Below are 12,657 nucleotides of genomic sequence, written 5' to 3' on the forward strand. Positions count from 1 at the left end.
TATCACAGGGCTAATGCAGGGCCAGATGTTATGGTAGTGGTCCATTTTTGGTCACTCACTGACCTAAAATGCATGCTTTTGATATGTTGGATAAAGCTAAAGAAACATAAGTAGCCAGAAGATGCATGCACCACACAGAAAGACTTCCTAAGTGAAATGTATGCTGCTATAATGTTTAATAGAAATTTTAAAAAAATAATTTCCACATAACAATAAGAATTCTGATTACATTTTTGTTTATGCTTGAAGATTCTAAAAGTTATAATTGTCTTAGTTGACAGTGATATATTTGTACATTTTAATATAAAGAAAAATACAGAGTAATTATCTCCATGACCTTTTTGATATATTATGGGATGTTTATCTGATGACTGTGGCTTTGAGTACAGAACTGAGAACTATTTTCCTTTGTTTGGAGTTACCCATTGATTTTAGGGTTTAAGAGCTGCCAGTTTTTTCTATGTCATGGTTAGTACAAATGCAAACAAAATGATAGTATGGGTTGATTTGTAATTCACAGTCTCTCTCATTCTAGTTCACAAACATGTACAACCTACATCAAAACAATGCAGGAAAATAGGCCATCCTGGTGTGACATACAGAGTAATTATTCTCATAAAAAACACTTTCTTTGGAAAATAGTTTTGTTGCGTTGTGGTTTTTTTGAGAGGTTTTTTTTCAGCCTCTATAGAAGTCACATGAGAATGTTTTCAAGCACCTTATTGCAGCTAAATACCAAACTGCGTTTAGGTGCATCATGTAGTGCATCATGTATTAATCTTCTCTTTGTTTTTCATTCTTTGTTATGGACTCCTCATGACCTCAACCTTCATGAAATCTAAGCAGAAAGATCTGATTAATTTAAGGACAAAGAAAACAAGCAAACTATATATATATATATATATATATATATATATATATATATATATATATATATATATATATATATAGTCTTATAGGAAGACAACTAACATAGAAGGTTGAGATTGTTTACTGTATCCCACCTGAGATGGAAGAGTTCATGCTTTTTATACTTTTTTGCACTTCTAAGTTTTCTGCTTACTTTAAAAATTATTTTCCTCTTTTTTTACCATTTGACACTGTTTCCTATGTTTAACCTCTTACTGTGAGTCAGCCATATTTAAATATAACCATTCATATTTGTGTGTGTGAGTGAGACTGTGTGAGAGGGATAGGGATGGACTGGTGAGCTTTATGAATGCTGGAAACAGCCTGAAGGAGGGTTATAGGTTTGATGCAGGCACACTGCACTCTGTTGCAGGCAAAAAACCTCCTCTCAAACACTTCTAAAATGGTTTGCAGAGGAATGGGTGAGGCTACTGGAGCCAAGAGCACATTTGAGGGCTAGTTAAAGGCCTCAAGGCTGCTCCTAAGGCTTTAATCCATTGTGCATTCAGACAGGTATTTAAGGGTAAATAATATTAAACTAGCTAAAAAAGAAAACTATTTTGTGGTTTGTTAGAATCTTTATCTTTAGATGTAGAGCTTGGTCTTCAGTTTATTTGATACTCTTTCGTGTAGGTGTCTGTGCTTTGGATATTTTTTTTCTGTGTGTGTGACCTCTATGATGCTAATAGTTGATTTTCGCTGTAGCTCATACTTTCTTACCTTTGGGATAGTTTTTTTCTTCTGTTAGTGTGTATCTTTTTCTCTTTGGCTCTCACTCACATACAGAACATTTAATACAGTTTAGGTCCAAGGGACTTTAATGGTATGGGGGCCATACCATCGGCCTGTCGATTAATCAGTCGAGCCCTAACATTCACATTTTTAGATATCACCAAAAACACTCATTTACATTTAGTTAAGGTCGGTGGTTGGATTCTAGCTGGTTTAACATAAATTCTTTTTACCTTATCAGATACACAAGTCAACACACACATCTAAATATCACTGTAAAATCTCTGGAAAATGTTTATTTCCAAAAACACTTTGACTGTGTTTAGTTATGGCAGGACTGTTTATGTCTAGGTCTAACAGCAGAAGGACTTGTAAATGTTTTCTTAATGTTACCGGAAATTTCAAATCTGTAGACTCTGAGTTTAGTTGCTTCTTCTGTTGCTAAATACGGTAGTCTTGAAGTGTTCTTGGAAATCAGTGAGCAACAGATGTGTGTGTTGACCTGTGTGTTTGACAAAAAAACATTAACATCGTTCTCGATTAGACCACTTCCCTCTGTACAAATTTGTATTAGTTTACAGTGACCGTCTCCTCTAAGAAGATGATTGGAACAAACCCACATGTTCCCGACAAAATACCAGAGCCGTCTGCTCCCCTGAAAGCATAGTCTCTACCTTGCCATCAGAAATCTGCATTTGTTGTTTGTGTGCGAGTTTGCAGGTATTGCAGGTTGTGAAAATCTGGCAGGATTTGTGAGCAAGCTGCATTTCATATTCCATTGTTTACTCTGTGTTAGTGTGCATACAGGTTGTTTTTTGTTTGTTTTTTCCTTTGGATAAAGTGGTCTTTGTGCGTGTGTATGTATGGGAACTATGGACTCGGATACTGAGTCTTGGAAATAAATAAGTGAATAACTCTGCCTAATTATCACAAGTGTAAGTTGAAATCTCAGCTTGCATGTTGTTATTTCAGGCATATGCTCTCTTTTTTTTTTTATAGAAACTGGATTTAAGTGTTGATAAACTCGCTTTGAGAGCACAGTTATATTACAACATTCCTGTAAACTATACCTACGGCAGACTACTTTGCTTCTTCAGGAATTTTTCAGTTGCACCACTAAATGTATGTTCACTTTTCATTTTGATTATAATTCAGCTGCATTCAAAAAAGAAAAAAGAAAATGAGTGCGTGGTGATTAGATTTCAAAGCCACTGTTCTCTCATTATCTTTATTGTGATGAAGATTATTTATCAATTAAACTCATTATCCCACAAATCTGCATCAGATGTGCTGTGTATCATGGGATGTTATTCTCTGGATGTTAAAGTAAATAAAAGCCGGGTTGTGTAAAGATTTTCATGCTGTGTTTTTTATGCTGTAACGTGTTTCACCAGATGGCGTAAACACAAAGCTAAATGCAGATTCTTTCTAATACAAATCTGCAAGGAAAGATAAGTAGTCACACAAATCAAAACCAATACATTTTTGGAATAACACAGACTGATTTAGTGTACAAAGCTGTGTAAATTAACTGCAACTCCTAATGTTAATAATTAGAAATTAATAATTACCCCTCTGGATTGTCACTGGAGTTAATTGATTTCTAATTAGAATAAATAAAGAGGTTAATTCTAAAAGGAAACTTATGTCCTTGTACAATGATCTTAAAATAATCGTGTACTCCGATACTTATTAAATCACTGCTAAATGAAGAGGCAACTACAGACACAGCCACTTCAGTGAAAAATTAAAATCAGTAACTGTATATATATATCAGTATATATATATATATATATATATATATATATATATATATATATATACATGCACATAGACACACACACACCCCCGATTGGCTTTTCTGTCGCTATGTATCGTCTCTTGTTGCGTTTGTTTATTGTTCTGTTGAAAAGTAGGAATCTAGCTGTTCACGGTTCACACTGGCACATATTTACCCAAAAGTATTGTTTTTAGACACGCTAGCTAAAGCATTTAGCTACGTCAGTCAGTCTTACGTCAATCAGATCCATGTCACCGTCACATGAAGCTGAAGAATGAAATATGTTGATAACCGCAGCCTGTTTAATTTAAATATTGTTTGACTTCTTGAGTGCCCCAGGGGTCAGTACTTGGACCTCTTCTGTTCAACTTGTAGATGCTCCCTTTGTGTCAAATATTACAGAACTACAGCAGAGTCCAGGCTAAACATGGAGAAGCAGCATTTAGCTGTTAAACTGCAAATAAGTGGAACAAACTGCAAGTGGAGATTAAATTTTCACCAAATGTAGACACTTCCAGGTTAAAAACATTTCTTTTCTCATGCACCTATGCATGAAATCAGTAACTTTTTAACTTATCTTGCTTTTAATCATTTTAATGTAATTTATTATTTTATTGTGATTCTTGCTATGAGTTGCTGCCTTCTGCTATTTCTTAATATCTGTAATGCCTTTGTTTTATGTAAAGCACTTTGAATTGTCCTGTACATGAAATGTGCTATACAAATAAACTGCCTTGCCTTTACTTTTCAGTAAAAATGAAGTTTGCTAGTGACACAGCTGTAAAATCTACTAGTCATGAGACAGCCATGCACACATCTATGAAGATGAACACACTCAATCCAGCATGATCAGGTTCAGATATCTAATGAGAGTAAAACAGCAAACAGAAGCAAAGGATCTTCTCTAAATCGTTGTTGTACAGATATTGGAGACACTGGTCTGATTATGAGTCATGAATGTGGTGAGAGAAATTATGAACAAGTTCTGAGATACAAATCAGAGCGGGATGCTTCTCTAATAAAGTAGTTGACAGGTGGTAGAAATGATTTATACACACACACACACACATATATATATATATATATGTATAAAAATAAATATACACCAATGCACAGTGAAAACATCTTTAAGATTATGCCATAATTGTACTTCATTGCTTCTTGCCTATTGTTGAGGTAAACATTATGTATAAATTAAGGCAGATCAGCATGAAATATAATTCAATTAAATTTAATTCAGCTTTATTTGTATAGCACCACTTCACAACAATGCCATCTCAGAGCACTTTACTAACAAATCAATTTAAGCTAATTCATAATAAATAACAGCCTTGTTAAGGAAAACCAACAGATTTCATTGAATCTTGACTTCGATCCAATCCCCCATCCTGAGCATGCAAGATCAGTCACATTTAACTTTTCTTTCAACAGTTCATCTTTTCAGTTAAAAGATATCAGCATTAAATTACATAATAATAATAATAAAAAGAAAAAACAGTGAGTTTGATAATGTCGGCACAGAGCTGAGTGACTCAGGCTCACACCCTCTATCCAGAGTCTTAGATTATGTATTGTTGTGCAAATAAGAGATACGTTATTAGACAAGTTATGCAAGTTAAACTAACTTTTTTCTTTCCTCATAAATATATTTCCAACACTGAAAGAAGGATTTTAAGCTCTCCACAGGTATGTCGGTCTTCAAATAATGGATTTAAATAGAATGCTCAACATCCATTTATAATCTTCTTATGAAACGTTTTTTCACATTGAAATTGAATATGCAATTCTTTCCATCACTTCTTAAGTCCATCACTGTCTATATGCAGATGCTCTATGTGTTTGATCATACACACAACTTGTTCTTTATGTAACTGTGGGGACAATCATCAACAAAAAATAAGAAGGAAAACATTAATAAATAAATTAAATAAACACTACAAAACATTTCATAGCTTATTAGGCTATTTTAAACTATGATATTTGAATACCTAACCTTTCATGTGACCTCATCAATTTAAAATCAGGTTTTAAAATAATTTGGAGCTCAGCTTGGTTCCTATGTATTGGTATACAGTCATTTTGTTCTCACAACAATATAGAGCAATATAGAAACAAGTATAAACACACACACAAACACATGTACCAAAAGCAGTAGAGAAAAATGATATAATGGGGAAATAAATAGAGAAGAAAAAAGGCGAAAAAGATGAGAGGAAGTTATAGTGGGATGGAAGAGGTATAAATAACAAAGGGAACGCTCAGAGATACGAGAGGAATTGAAGCAGAGAAACAGGCATGGAAAGCGGGAAGAAAAGAGCAAAGATTATGGGTGTCTGCAAAAATGGAAAGACCCTGGGCAATATGTCAGAGCCATGACTTCTAAAGCTCTGACATATTGCCAAGGAAATGATCAGTCAGCACAGTTTTAGAGTGCAGGGCTCATCACTGACAGACTTAAAATGCAAATACTGCCTGCTGAGCCTACACAACACCATGTTTCTAAAAATTTTAAATATGTGCTGCTGATGTTAAAAAACCCAGCTGGTTTAGCTCTGCAGAACAGTTTCCCAAACTTTCTGTGGTGGTTCCTTACATGACAAGAACATTTACAGTAGTAGCGGTTTAAAAGTTCCCATCCAAGCTGAAAGCCAGCCGAATACCTGCCGGCTTCCAGCCCAGTTCCATTCCAGTTCCAGCCAGCTGCCTTCCAACTTCCAGCCGCCAGAGAGGCCCCCTCCTTCTCCTGGGAGTGTCGATGTTTTAATCAAACTCCACCCATTCCTTGTAATATAGGGTAGACCCAGAAGATGGCGCTTCTCTCACAGACTTCTCATCGCCCGTAGTCTGTCAGATTTTATCTGAATTTACACTGACCGGCAGAGGCGCCACTCAAAGCACCTCTGATGGCCAGTCACAATTCATAAAAATGCATAAAACTTAATACATAATCATCGTTTGACGTGGAATGTGAAATTGTAGCATGCTTGTGCGCTGCCAATTGTTTTATTCAGAAATGAATGCTAGTAGGTTAATAAAACCTTTCAAATACTGGATCACAGCCCCTAGCTCTATTCTCAATAGGATGTATTTATCATACTGATTAATCTTTTAATATTAGCATTATTAACATAGACAAATCAGATTTGGATCAAGCAACACAGAATCTGTTTGAGGTAGCTAGGAAGGGTTATTTTATTCTCATATTATTTATTTCACCTCCATAAGAAGACAGGGCGACAGATAAAAGCCCCACGCAGGATCTGAGATAATTTCTTCCACTTCAATGTGTCTAATCGCGGGGGGACATCCAACACTCGCTGTGCTGCGACTTCCTGCTCGCCGGGAATCCCGATTACGTCACCCCTCCAGGTGGGCTATTCCCCGACACGCTCTGATTACCATTCCAAAAGGTACTGTATGCAGCCCCCAACTTGAACATGCGCCTTCTTCAACATTCGCACTTGCTCCAGAAAATTACCATCTCTTAGGCTCCTCCACCACCACTTTGACTGTGGATTGATATGTAAATGAGCCGCAATGAGGCAGCTGAACAAGTGACCCAGTTTTGTGATTGTTGCACATTGGGTAAGAGTGGTCAAACGAGTCCAGTTTGTGTTGTCATGCTACCAGAAATTCAGTAGGCTAGTCGGTCCTAATGCAGTGAATTTCCATGTTAATGTTGCCAAATTCAATAGCATAGCAAGAGATGAAAAAAGAAACAACGATATTTCTTCAACATGTTAACCAAAATATTTACCTCTTAAAGCATAAACCAAGTATTTACAACAAGCAGTGTGCTTTTTAACGTTAACGTGTGCCATAGCCTACTGCACCGCGGTTCCTCCTTTCGAGTCTTCTTTTTTATTATATTGTTGTTTTATCATCTGAATATACTACAACAACACAGAGAAAATATATGAAAGTTTATTTTACGCTGGTATTTGCGCAGCAGAGTTTTCTGCCGCCGGATTTGTAGTCCAGGAACGGAGAACACAGCTGCTGCCAGGAAAGGTGGATTACATTTTGTTAAAGCACAGCAATCTCCGAGTAGCCTATTATAAATACCCTCTCAGTGGCAAAATAAAACACACTGGTCTGGTTTAGTCTTCACTCTGAAATGGTTCAGTCAGAGGAATATAAAGCTGTTTTAAAAATGTTGAGCAAGCTTAAAATAAACATTCATAGGCTATCTATGTGTTTTAGATTAACACAATGATAAAACAACAATAGGCTATAATAATGGAAAAGAAGCGGTGCAGCATGGCAATGATGCGTTAATGGCTCGGGTCGCGGGTTAAACATCAGTCTGGTTCGGATTTAAATGGAATAAATACATTGGTGACGAGTCGGGTTCGGGAGTCATTCTAACGGGTTAGAGCAGGTATGCGTAGCAAAACAGAACCGTGCAGGACTCTGCTCTAAGCAGTTCGGACTTGGTTGACCTGGAACCATTTGACAATAAAATCTGGAGCCATCCTGCAACGCGCTCGCTTAGGCGTCCAGTTAAACCGTGTTTATTCAACCAGTCCCTACTTCATTGCATTCATTCTTTCCTCATAGCCTACGTGCACATTTTTTTCAAGATTGTTTATGTCAGTTTTGTTTTGGAAAATGAAAAAGGAGTCTTTGCGCAGAACTTATAACATTATTCTAATCTTGCCACTTGCCTATTTTATTATTGTGTATTTTTGTAATAACATGTAAATTCACTGCATAGGAACCAACTAGTCTACTGAATTTTGTGTGACAACACTAACAGAACTGTTTTGACAATGCAACAATTACAAAACTGCGGCTCATTTACTTATCAATCCATAGTCAAAGTGGTGGTGGAGGAGCCTTGGAGATGGTAATTTTATGGAGCAAGTGCGAATGTTGAGGAATTTAGCCTTTGTTCAAGTTGTGGGCTGCATATATGCAGCCCACAACTTGGTATACCTTTCAGAATGATAATAAACAGAACAAGACACACCAAACCAGGAGCTAAGACCACGAAGTTCAGCATCATGCTTATCTATCTTTGGCGTTTTTACACCAACATTTTTATACACTGGATAATGATAATAATTATCGATTAAAGTCACGGATAAAACTGCTGTTGTTAAAACACACCCATCTCTTACAAAATCTAAAATGTAAAACAAAAAAAACAACAAACAAAAAATCTGGATCACTGTAGAAATATCTTTATTCATTGCTGATCATCTGGCCATGGAAGCGTTTTTATTTGGAATTGGGAACAAATATTTTCCACCCTGTTATATTCTGTTCCACTCTGTTATGTTCCATTCCACCCTGTTAGTAAGGTGTTTTTTAAATTTTTTTTTTTTTTACTAAAAACATTGAGGACTGTGAACCTTGTTGCACCATATTAGGAAGTGAGGAACATTAAATTGATTTTGCTTTTCTGTTCCCAGGTCAAAAGGAATGTAATTATCTCTCATTTGAAATACTTGATTATGCTTTCCTTCTTGCCTTTGTGGAAACAGAAACGTGATAATCTCTCACTTGAAAGCAAGCTGGACGTACAATAGTGTGATGACGATGAAAACTCACATGACCAATGCTCAATAAAGGGTACATGAAAATGTGAGAAATGGTCAAAAGCACAAATACCGTTTGTGGTGAGTGAAACTATACAGCACAGTCCCTAGCTCTTTTCAAGCACACTCCTCCCCCCAAGGAGTATGCTTGAACAGCTAACGGCAGGTAATGGCTGTGTTTACAAATGTAAAGGTGCTAATTGTTGGCCATTGAATTGTTAATTTCAAACCGGGCAGCCTTTTGGTTGTACTCTGGGCATGGTAGAGGGATAAGAAATCTCTGGGTTTTCTAGTGTTAAACACTGGAAGCGTCGCCAGCGGTCTTTTGATGACCGCCAGTCACGCTACCATGCTTATAGTGTATTAAAAACTAAACGGCTGAACCTGGTATTTTAGGACTTTTATTATATAGTTGTTGTCTATAGTTTTACCTGCTTACTTGTTTGGAAAAGTAAACACATCAATATTTACGAGCAGTTTAGCACGTCTAAACTTCCACAGAGCCGCTCAGGGAGACTCTTTCTCAGCCAAACTGTCGTATATCACGGCTATGGAGTTGTAATAAATGGCCGCCCTACTCTGCTTCTGATTGGCTGTAAGATCACAAACCCTGTGTGCTGATAGGCTGCTGGTTCCTGTCATTCCTACCAGCCTTTGCGCATGTGCCTGCTTCAGACAGCGGGCAGGCAGCTGTCCCACCGCTGAGACACAGTTGTATGACGTTTTATCACGTTTTATCACTAGATCGCTATGAATAAAATCCAGGGACACTTCATTTCACAGTATAAACCATTTATTTACTTATCTACTTAGGATAATAGCACTTTGAGGCCTAATTCAGAATATAGGTTGGGCTGGGTCCGGACTTTTGTGATCCCTGCTTTACACATTATCAGTATTATGTTATTTTTACCTGCCGATATTACGTTATGATTTTGTCAATATTCAGTTATGCAGCAGCTGTATCAACCCCCACTGTGAATAACTTACGTTGCAGTCAAATGACCGCTGGCAGCGCTCCTCGGGATGTTTAGAAAGCTCGCTGCTAGTGACATTCACCACTTAGCCGACTTGAGGAGGTTGTGCTTTGCCTCATAACACCATTAGCTACACATGTCGGCTTTTTTGATACATTTATTTGACGCCATTTTCAAATCAAATCATTTTTTAAATGTTGGCAAAAATGCAACAAATGAGCGACACAGCTCATTATAAACTGTTTAGAGAGCAGCAAGATCAAATCACTGCTCCTCCCCGTGGACAAAAGAGGGATTGCAGCTGTTTTTTTTACTTGGGCTGCTTAGGGGCAGAGCCTCGCTGACGACGTCATTGCGGGGGATTACATTACCCCCACAGACCTGTGAAGGATCGGCCAAGGATCAGTCAAGGACCAGTCAAGGACCAGTCAAGAACCAGTCAAGGACCCATCATGGAAACAGGGGAACTTTTAAACCGCTACTACTGTACACGTTAGCATTCACCAGGAAGTAGACTATTACAAAGTAGGTCTAATTACATGATGTACATTTGCAAAGACACCAAAAGATGAGCTTTACAATCAACTGAAACAGTTAGTCCTCACTTATTATCAAAGATCCAGTCAAGAAGTTTAATCAAAACTTTGGTCAGAATTCATTTGTCTTGATTAAGAATCAGTTGTGAAAAGAAGTTTTAGTGTTTCCTATAAATCAATGAGGTGGTTTAATGGATGTCTGCAGTACTTTCAGTGAAGTTTGACTCCTCTTTCTTCTTCTTGAAGTCAACAAAATTATTCAGTGAAAATGGTGCTTCATTTTTTACTGGATTAAATTGCTACATTGGGAGGCCTTCGGTATTTGGTTGAATAGACTGTTTTCTGTACACATTTGAATTGCATCCTCAAAAGATATTTTTAAATATATTTTTATTTTTTCTTTGTGTGTGTGTGTGTAAAGATCTGGGATGAATAGTTCACACTTCCTTCTCGGTGAAGTGCTAAAACTGAAATGACTTAAAAACCTTGAGATTTTAATTAAAAGGTGAACTGCAGTAGCATAAAACTAAAAAAGGAAAAAACAAATATAATTACACGTTATATCATCTTGCTGAATAGAAGCCTAACTGAGGAAGTCTGATTCTGTCATAAAACGTGAAAATGTTTGCACATCCCTGTAGGACAAAGCTGTAAACACATTCAGTCTTTCCACATACGCAATAGACACTCATACATATCAGCTGTACATCATTAATTTACTGTCAGTATAAAATTGATTTCTTGACCAGTGTGCACTGAACCCAGTCTGCTCTTAAATATAAGACTAAATAATTAGGAATAATATTGAATGTTAAATTATATAAACTATATGACTTTTCTTTAATAGACAACATGTTTTAGAGAGATGATGAGAGATGAAAGTATGAGAATTTGAGAAGACACTCATTCAAAATGATGCCTTTAGAGTTAAGAATACATTTTTTTTACTACTTTGATGTAATGATGTTTCATTGGTCAGTTAATGTGGATGTGTCTTATGTGTATTGTTTCTTTGTCACTCTGTTTAGGTTGGGGAGAGACAACATGTGCTGGTGACAGAGGAATCATTCGATACCCAGTACTACGTGGCTCACAACAAGTTCTATGAACAGGTAAACTGGTAGTTGCAATGTGGTTAATGAACAGCTCAGGCACATACTCCAAAAGTAATGTGTGTTTCTCACCATTTTTGTTGAGGATAAATACAGTTATCAGCTAACAAGCACACCTCAAAAAAAAAAAAAGGGGCGTATCTTCTAAACATAACTTTTAAAGCCATTTAATGTTGTGCAGTATAACACTGATGTATCTGCTTAAAACTGACCTAGAGAAAAAAATCTTGACACAAAGATATTGCTTCACTGTTATAATTACAAATCTCATTTAAACCAAGTCTTTTCATGAATGATTAATTACATAGAGTGAATAATTGTAACGATTCAGTGGTTTTTATATGTAACATGTCTCCTCAGTGACAGTTCAGCAGTGTCTGTAGACATCTCTATTCGAGACATCCTGAAATAGCTAATCTGATCTTTACACTGCCCCAACACTGACAACATACAGTAGAATGCTGTAAATGAATCACCATTTAATGTTTATTTTTTTTTTGTGCATGTGAAGCCAAACCAACTCTTCCTCATTTTCACATTTAGTAAATCAGATCAGAGGGTTTCCTTTGGCTTCCACCAGAGTACTCACAGCAGGTGTCAGAGGTTTATGCTGGTATACTAAAGTAGGTTAGCTATAATATCAAACATTCTCACAAATAAGCACACACACCCTACGGTGGTCATGAGAGCATTTGGCAGCTGATAACAGCACTACTTTTTGCTTTCTTTTTTTTTTACTTTACTGTACTAACATTAAGGTCAGCCCTTAAGACATGAACATTCCACACACTAACACACACTCATGTGGCTTCAAAGACCCACAGTCAACCTGTGAAAAATTCACTTTAAAACATCTTCAAATAAATCAATTTCCTCCTGCTTTAACCATCATCAGAAACATGTTTGAAGTTATGCTTTTTATTAGCAAAGAGGGCAGGGGATGGTAATAATTTTTCCTCCCTTCCACTTTCCTCCCCTTCCCTCTCCTCCTTCTACATCGCACCTCCTTCTGCAGGCTATAAACTTAAGTTACAAGTATTACGAGGTTCATGCATGTGTTGTTTAAGT

General features: G+C 36.7%; 1 protein-coding gene across 1 annotated transcript in view; it reads left to right on the plus strand.

Moving 5' to 3' along the window:
* Positions 1 to 12,657, plus strand: part of cdkal1 (CDK5 regulatory subunit associated protein 1-like 1) — a 261,140-nt gene that overhangs the window by 228,796 nt on the left and 19,687 nt on the right. Inside the window, exon 13 of the mRNA XM_041988416.1 lies at positions 11,506 to 11,589. Coding sequence (XP_041844350.1) covers positions 11,506 to 11,589 — 84 coding nt within the window. The remainder of the gene's footprint in view (positions 1 to 11,505; positions 11,590 to 12,657) is intronic.

The sequence above is a fragment of the Melanotaenia boesemani genome, chromosome 6 (assembly GCF_017639745.1).
Source record: "Melanotaenia boesemani isolate fMelBoe1 chromosome 6, fMelBoe1.pri, whole genome shotgun sequence".
Taxonomy (NCBI): domain Eukaryota; kingdom Metazoa; phylum Chordata; class Actinopteri; order Atheriniformes; family Melanotaeniidae; genus Melanotaenia; species Melanotaenia boesemani.